This window comes from Amphimedon queenslandica, unplaced genomic scaffold (genome assembly GCF_000090795.2).
Source record: "Amphimedon queenslandica unplaced genomic scaffold, v1.1 AMPQUscaffold_13194, whole genome shotgun sequence".
In the NCBI taxonomy this organism is placed as follows: Eukaryota; Metazoa; Porifera; class Demospongiae; order Haplosclerida; family Niphatidae; genus Amphimedon; species Amphimedon queenslandica.
This window is the reverse complement of record NW_003546570.1, coordinates 74,860-82,000: the sequence shown is the minus strand read 5'-3', so window position 1 is coordinate 82,000 and position 7,141 is coordinate 74,860. Positions and strand designations below refer to the sequence as shown.

At 38.4% G+C, this 7,141-nt stretch overlaps 3 protein-coding genes across 8 annotated transcripts in view; 2 read left to right on the top strand and 1 right to left on the bottom strand.

The window, feature by feature from the left end:
• The window catches only part of LOC100640506 (dehydrogenase/reductase SDR family member 11-like), a 4,105-nt gene extending 3,226 nt beyond the window's left edge, over nucleotides 1-879 (top strand). Inside the window, exons 4-8 of one of the 5 annotated variants that reach the window (XM_011407653.2) lie at nucleotides 108-202; nucleotides 248-377; nucleotides 425-526; nucleotides 575-646; nucleotides 697-879. In XM_011407653.2, coding sequence (XP_011405955.2) covers nucleotides 108-202; nucleotides 248-377; nucleotides 425-526; nucleotides 575-646; nucleotides 697-741 — 444 coding nt within the window. In that variant the 3' untranslated portion in view covers nucleotides 742-879. The remainder of the gene's footprint in view (nucleotides 1-107; nucleotides 203-247; nucleotides 378-424; nucleotides 527-574; nucleotides 647-696) is intronic. The other 4 variants (XM_020000400.1, XM_020000403.1, XM_020000401.1 and 1 more) reach the window with 4 other exon arrangements.
• Nucleotides 880-1,895: 1,016 nt separating this feature from the next.
• On the bottom strand, nucleotides 1,896-5,812 carry LOC100640254 (splicing factor 1-like). 2 transcript variants are annotated; one of them, XM_020000393.1, is made up of 15 exons: nucleotides 5,603-5,694; nucleotides 5,497-5,555; nucleotides 5,252-5,383; nucleotides 5,073-5,148; nucleotides 4,181-4,333; nucleotides 3,997-4,117; nucleotides 3,757-3,906; nucleotides 3,473-3,591; nucleotides 3,209-3,337; nucleotides 3,090-3,144; nucleotides 2,930-3,016; nucleotides 2,769-2,871; nucleotides 2,439-2,543; nucleotides 2,273-2,391; nucleotides 1,896-2,218 (listed from the first exon to the last, which is right to left on the bottom strand). In XM_020000393.1, exons 3-15 carry the CDS (start codon nucleotides 5,304-5,306, stop codon nucleotides 2,165-2,167), a joined length of 1,326 nt encoding a protein of 441 aa, XP_019855952.1. In that variant the 5' UTR covers nucleotides 5,307-5,383; nucleotides 5,497-5,555; nucleotides 5,603-5,694; the 3' UTR covers nucleotides 1,896-2,164. The 2 variants fall into 2 exon arrangements, with proteins under 2 accessions (XP_019855952.1, XP_019855951.1); XM_020000392.1 differs by lacking the exon at nucleotides 5,497-5,555 and having other exon boundaries at nucleotides 5,603-5,812.
• Nucleotides 5,813-5,836: 24 nt separating this feature from the next.
• Nucleotides 5,837-7,141, top strand: LOC100640128 (phytanoyl-CoA dioxygenase domain-containing protein 1 homolog). The gene is made up of 2 exons (XM_003388847.3): nucleotides 5,837-5,978; nucleotides 6,037-7,141. The coding sequence occupies exons 1-2, from the start codon at nucleotides 5,906-5,908 to the stop codon at nucleotides 7,083-7,085; spliced, it is 1,122 nt and encodes a 373-aa protein (XP_003388895.1). The 5' UTR covers nucleotides 5,837-5,905; the 3' UTR covers nucleotides 7,086-7,141.

Sequence of the window (7,141 nt, the reverse complement as noted above, 5' to 3'; positions counted from 1 at the left end):
AGCTCATAATGCTCCTTTATTGACTGGTGATACTAAAGACGGGAGGAACATGCTTGATGTAAGTAACATCAATGACTCTTGCTCTCACTGTATATACTGATGTGTAGGTTAATGTATTAGGTCCTTGTATTATAACAAGAGAATTCATGAATCAAGTGAAGGAGAGAGGAGTAGATGATGCTCATATCATATTCATTAACAGGTAATATGACACCCGGCCATTACTTGTATTAAATTATCCATACAGTATTAATGGACATTCTGTTTTACCGTCATCTCCTTATCACTTTTATTCTGCGACTAAGCATGCCATTACTGCTATTGCTGAAGGTGTTAGACAAGAACTGAGAGAAATGAAGTCAAACTGTCGCTGCACAGTAAGTATATATTGAACAGATATAAGCTGATAATTAATATGTTTTAGTCGATCTCACCTGGTGTGGTTAAAACAGAGGTTTTTGGTAGAGCATTCAAAGCTGAAGACATGCAGAAAGCTGTTGATGATGTTGATAAACTTATATCAAACGTAAGCCAGTATTGCTGTTTAGTAATAATAAATTGAATCTGCTAATAGGGTATGCCTCTTTTACCTGATGATATTGGTAATACAGTTCTATTTGTGCTCAGTGCTCCACCAAGAATGGAGGTAATTCAATAAATAACAGTGTCCTACCTTCATCCCACATTGCTCTGTAGGTTAATGAGATTATTGTGACAACAACTGGAAAACTGTTACTCTAGTCTTGCCAAGCCAAAAAGTGGTAGAGAGTCTGGCTACAAAAGATTACTCCCAAACTAGTGAAACCATAACTATACATATATCTAGTACAGCAGCTTTTGACAATAATGTTAGTGAAAACAATACTGTAAAACTACAAATTTTAGCGTGCTACTTATTTTAGCGATATTAGCGAAGAGCCTAAACACGCTAAATTTAATATTCGCTATAAAAACACCTGGTCACGTGATCACAAGATGTCGCTGGTACTAGTAGATGGCTTTCTTCTGCTCGGTCGGCAACACTACCAGAGGAAGGAGAACCCAGTGGAACGACAGCAGCAGCTAACAGAAAAGTGGGAAAGGTTTAATGATACGCCAAATTTAATAGTCGCTAATTTGACATTATTTTAAGCATAAACGCTAAATAAAGTAGCCGCTAACATTAATAGGTTTACGGTACCTTGAAATTATTAGTAGGAAAATTTCTTATTTCAGGCAGCTCATTTTTAAAATTAAATTAACTGACTTCTCAAAGGTCAAAAACAGACATTCACCTCTTTAAAATCTCACCTGGTGTAGTGAAAACAGAGGTATTTGGTAGAGCATTCAAAGTTGAAGACATGCAGAAAGCTGTAGATGTTAGGGAAAACATTCAAAACAATGCTTGGAAATTATTAGAGGGAAAGTTATTATTTCAGGCAGCTCAAAGTAAACCATTTTTCCATTAAATAAACAAATGGGCTGGACTCCTAAAAGGTCAGACATGCACCTCAAGCTTTAAAATATGGAATCATATGAATTATGTGGTAGAGTAGCATTATAGTAAGTATACTATATCTAGTTGAATGGTTGTAAAAATCCACAGCACTCAATCTCCCCTGGTGTGGCTAAAACAGAGAGCATTCAAAGCTCAAGACATGCAGGAACAGCACAGCCATCTCTTAACTTTATCCTGTGCAATTGTTGATAATGGAACCTTCTATTGGACTTGAGATTGGTCCTGGAGTTCATAATGCAGTAATAAATAGCAGATGCCATTCAACATAGCAGCTATTCAGACAGGTCACACAAGTAGAACTGAAATATCACTAAATGTTTCACAACATGACCTAAACCATTCCCATAACACAATTTCTATAGGCTTTGTTGAGTTGTTATGAAGTGATGACTTTATATACTTTACGAGGAAATACGTTTTTACCCTTTTTATTAAATACATACAAAAAATTACTGTAACAGCAGTGAAATAACAATACAATTATTACTATTATTATAGTATTAGTCCTTGTAGCATGAGTCAGTTACTAAAGCCCAAAAATGACTGCGAGTCAGATAGAGTAGAAAGTACATGTACAACAACCTTCTCTCCTGCATATTAACATGAGTATGTGAATAACTATGTATGTATTTATGTAATGAGTGTGTGTGTGTGTGTGTGTACAGTTTAGAAGGGAGCTGGAGGAGGGGGAGGTGGCTCAATAGGAGGTGGAGGCGGGGCCTAATATAACAAAAAATAATAATTTACATTTATATAGTTATTAATAAAATTTACATGATCAGGAGGTGGTGGGGGAGGAGCCTCGTTGGGAAGGGGCGGGGCACTGTTAGGAAGAGGCGGAGCCATTGAAGCATTGCTATTCTGAAGCTTTGGAGCCGTCCAAGCAGCAACATCTATCAATTATGAAAAATAATGGATGGAAATGGGAGGGTCATAATACCTTGTGAAGTGGGCGGAGCTGGTCTGTTGGATTGAGGAATGGAGAAAGGAACTGTTGGTTCAGGAGTGGACACAACAGGGACTGGCATCCATGGAGCAGCTGCCACTGAAATACACAAGAGGGTATAACATAGAGTACACATAGTTAGTACATAAAGTACCGCATAGCACAAAATTTATGCAACAAAAATTTCTCACAAATCCTAAAATTCTAAGATTTCATGAAATAAATTTTTGCGAATAGCTTGTTAACTGCACCAAGTGCTGCAAAATTTGCAATTTTTTTTGTCGCATAAATTTCACGGTACATGTATACAGTACATCATCTTACTTGGTATCATTAAAGGATATGGTATAACTGGTAGAGGTTGGCCCCCAGGGCCCACTGCTGCCCCCCAGGGGTTATTGGGATCAACTGGTACTGGGGCACCCACCTATAATATTAAAAAAAAGAAAAACAATGAATACTGCTGGGTCTTGTAAAGTGAGTACCAGTCCCGGTGGTGGTGGTATCTGTGCTCCTCCTCCTCTAGCTGAAGCTGGAACTGGCTCACCTAACTCCTTCATCAATGACTGATACTGTGAAAAAGGAGGAAGGAAAGGAAAGAGAGAAGTCATAATAATAATTATTTTTTTAATTATAAAAACAAACTTCGCTGTCCATTTTTGCTCGTTCAGTCACAGATAGTTCTCCACCATCTTTTAAACTATACAATCACAAAAAGAAAATTTTTAAATAAAATTATAAATATTTGCTATTAATCCACGTACAGGTCTACTTTGCAGTCGGAAGCAATATGGCCGCCTCCTCCACACTTGCTACAAATTATTGTGGACGTGACGTTTTGACCCTCCGAGCACTCCCAAGTACGATGAGACAAAGAACCACAATTACGACATCTAAACAACAACAACAACAATAAATTAATCATAAAAAAAACACAACAACTCTGGACTAGCATTATTATTGTCTGTACTATACATTATTTTACATTTACATTCTTCATAATAATAATAATAATAATAATGTCGTACGTGAGTACATCCAAAGGCCTGTACGTTCCATTTAGTTCAGCTAATTGCATCATTTGTTGTCTCTTCAGGTCATTCTCATTCCCAGGATTATCAATGCCAGATTTGACTATACTCTTTATCTGTAGAAATGAAATGAAACGTGTGAATGTGTACATAATCATACTGTATTTAATTTCACCATTAACTCTTCTTTCTATTTCCCTTTTAGCTATTTGTCTCTCTCTTCCTCCCTCCCTCCCCCACCTCCTCCCTCCCTCTCTCCCTCCCCCAACTCTCCCTCTCACTTTGTCCACTCCTATTTTAAGGTCTTCAAGAGTTGAAGCAGACACGAGGGCGTGTAGAGGCTCATCTTCTCCTGGCTGGGGTACTCCAAGACGATTAAACTTTCCTTCTTTAGCGGCTCCTTTGCCTCTTATCATGATCTTACAGTTAGTCTAAAAAATCAAACAGCGTAACACAGTGTAACGCAAATCAATGATTATTAAGGTAATGCTAGATCAATGTGTTATTATAAGAATGCTCACCTCTTTCTCAAGTGTTTTAAGAGTGTTTCCACGAGGACCGATGATCAAACCAACGAAGTTAGTCAATGGATGGTCTTCTTGAGGTATAAACACTTTATCTTCAAACTTTTGAGCAGGAGGCCTAATAGTTTAATAATAATGACACATACACATGTATAAGAAAAAAAATCTTCTCTCCCCATACCTGTAATCCACAGGCGGCTTATAGGTTGGGTTAAGCTTCAGTGCCTCTTGTATCAAGGAGTGTCTGCTGTCCTCAAGCTTCTTCCTAACTCTCACTTCTCTTACGTTAAGTCTCTTACCATCATGACTGTACACAGGCTCTGGGGATGGTGACCTGTACAAGACAGACAATAAAGATTAAATTGCTAGTTTTTTAAATTTTCTCATAGCCCCTTTTGCTGCAATCACTTCAAACTTTCTACATAACATAAGGACATCAATATGTATTAGAAAATGAAATAAAAATTATGGGTCATTTTGGAGCCAATTTTCAAAAAAACTATGGGCTACTATAGCACAGGGTAATTTTCAGAAAATTGGAATTTAAAAAAGGTCACAACTCAAGAAATTAAAGTCGGAATTGGCTCAAACTTTCTATGTAGCATGAGGACATCAATATGTATCAGAAAATGCAATAAAAATTGGGGGTGATTTTGGAGCCAAATTTCAGAAAAAAACCATGGGCTATAGTACAGGGTATTTTCCTTAAATTTGGAGTTTAAAAAAATGGTCGTAACTCAAAAAATTAAAGTCGGAATTGGCTCAAACTTTCTATGTAGCACGAGGACATCAATATGTATCAGAAAATGCAATAAAAATTAGGGGTGATTTTGGAGCCATTTTTTGGAAAAAACCGTGGATGCTTTTTTTCAAAATTAGCTCATTAAAAAATACTCATACATGCACATGTAACTCCAGAACTGAGCTTGAAAAATTAGCTCAAACTTTTTATATAGCATAAGCTTCTAAGGACATTAACATGCATCAGAGAAAACACAATAAACTCAGCCAGCTACAATGACTGACATTAATGTGGTAAGAAATGTTAAGGTAAGGAATGAGGAGGGAGTTACCTGTCAGCAGGATTGATAGGTATCCCTAGATCATCAGTTCTGAGTCTTCTCGTGTAATCCTCAACTTGCAAATGAACTAAAAACCACACCGATCAATTAAACACTAATTTTTAACCCTTTAACATTATGTGAACACCAACATCCACATCATTTTCTCTCTCTCTCTCTCTCTCTCTTACTCAAGTATAATTTTTGCTGTCCTTCTGACATGTTAGGTGGTATCACAGTGGGCATTCCTGGTATGACAGTGCGAGTTTCTTCCCCTCCCCACCTGCTCCTCTTCCTCTTTTTAGCAGGAGGCCCATCAGTGTCTATAATCAATCAACCAAAAGATGATTATCAAATATAAAAGAGAGAGAGAGAGGGGGGGGGGAGAAAATAAAAAGAGAGAGAGTTATGGTGAATGTCATTAGTAACACTGTACATGTTAAATAGCCTCAATATCTGGATAAACACGACTAGTACTAGTAAAAAGTTCCAAAGCTACACAATATCGTTAATTAGGGAATGGGAGGGAGGAAGTGACTCACTCTCTGATTTTGAAAACAAGGCCGAAGCGGCTTTTTTGGCGGCATTGAGGTGAGCCTGTAGGTCGCTGTTCTCTAGGGCGGCTTTAGAACCAAGAGCAGTCGATGGGGTAGACCCCTGTCTTCCTTGAAGGATGGGATGAAGGCGACCAAGTGGCGTGGAATTAGCACCAGTAGCCATTTTTACACAATGTGACTCGATTGATCAAATTCCTTATAAGGATCAAAGACCACACCCAGATGTAAATCTAAACCACACCTATCAAGAAGGTGTGGCTGCTCGTCTGCAAAATTAAAATCACCAAAATGTCGTTTTTGAGGCTAGCATCCAATGTAAGGAGATTGGGGATTACTCTTACTAGCAGGAGCTACAGTTTTGGTAAGACTGTGATCCTCTAACGTATCTATTAATTTTAGGTTTTGTTTCTGTTTTACAGTGGCTGCTGCTCCTGAAGTGTACACAATTCCACCTCCTCAACCAAAAGATAAGAAACCAAGTCAATTGTCTCCTGAGCAAGTCAAGCAATACTTTAATGATGGGTTTCTGGTCCTACCTAAGCTATTGACCAGTGAAGAGCTGAAGCCAGCAATGGCAGCCATTGATGAATGCGTTGATAAACTTGCAGACAAGTTGCACAGAGGAGGCAAGATAAAGGATAAGGGAGAGAATGAAGACTTCTACAAGAGACTCATTCTCATTGAGGAGCAGTTTCCAGGAGCAGCTGTAATACTGCACAAGGAAGGTTTCCTTCCAGAAGGATTTAGAAAGCTGTGGTCAAATGAGAAACTATTGAATATTGTCGAGCAGTTGATTGGGCCTAATATTGCCGGGAGTCCAGGGTGGAATCTTCGACCTAAAACACCAGTCAATGAGCAGACAACAGTGCCTTGGCATCAAGACAATGCTTACTTTTATGAAGAATCACTGCACACATTCATTGCAACAGCTTGGATACCATTTATTGATGCCAATATGACCAATGGTTGCATGCAAGTGGTCAAAGGAGGGCATCGGGCTGGTAAGACTGCTACTCATACCTGCTGTGCTGGAAGTACTTGGTATGTTGATTTAGCTGAGGAAGAGATGGAGAAAACTCTTGGAGTTAACATGAAGACTGACGTGGTCACTTGTGAAGTACCTTTGGGTGGAGTCCTCTTCCTCAATAACTGCATTCCTCACAGAAGCCTTGAAAACTTTTCCGATAAAATACGTTGGAGCATTGACCTTCGTTGGCAAGATCCTAAAAAACCAAGTGGATTTGAGGGTATTAAGGATCCCATTTTAATGCGTACAGAGCAAGATCCAAATTATCAAATAGATTGGGAGGACTTTGCAACCACAGATCGTAATACAGCACAAAAGGAGTCACTGGGCATTGAAGAAGATGAATTTGATACTACAGTACATGGACAATGGATGTCAAGATGGCCTATAACTAATCACAACAGGCACACTGAAGCACTCAGGAAAGCAACGAAAACCTAAAATAAATGCATGTTTTTAATCTATTATTGCTACATTAATGTATTCCAATGAATATC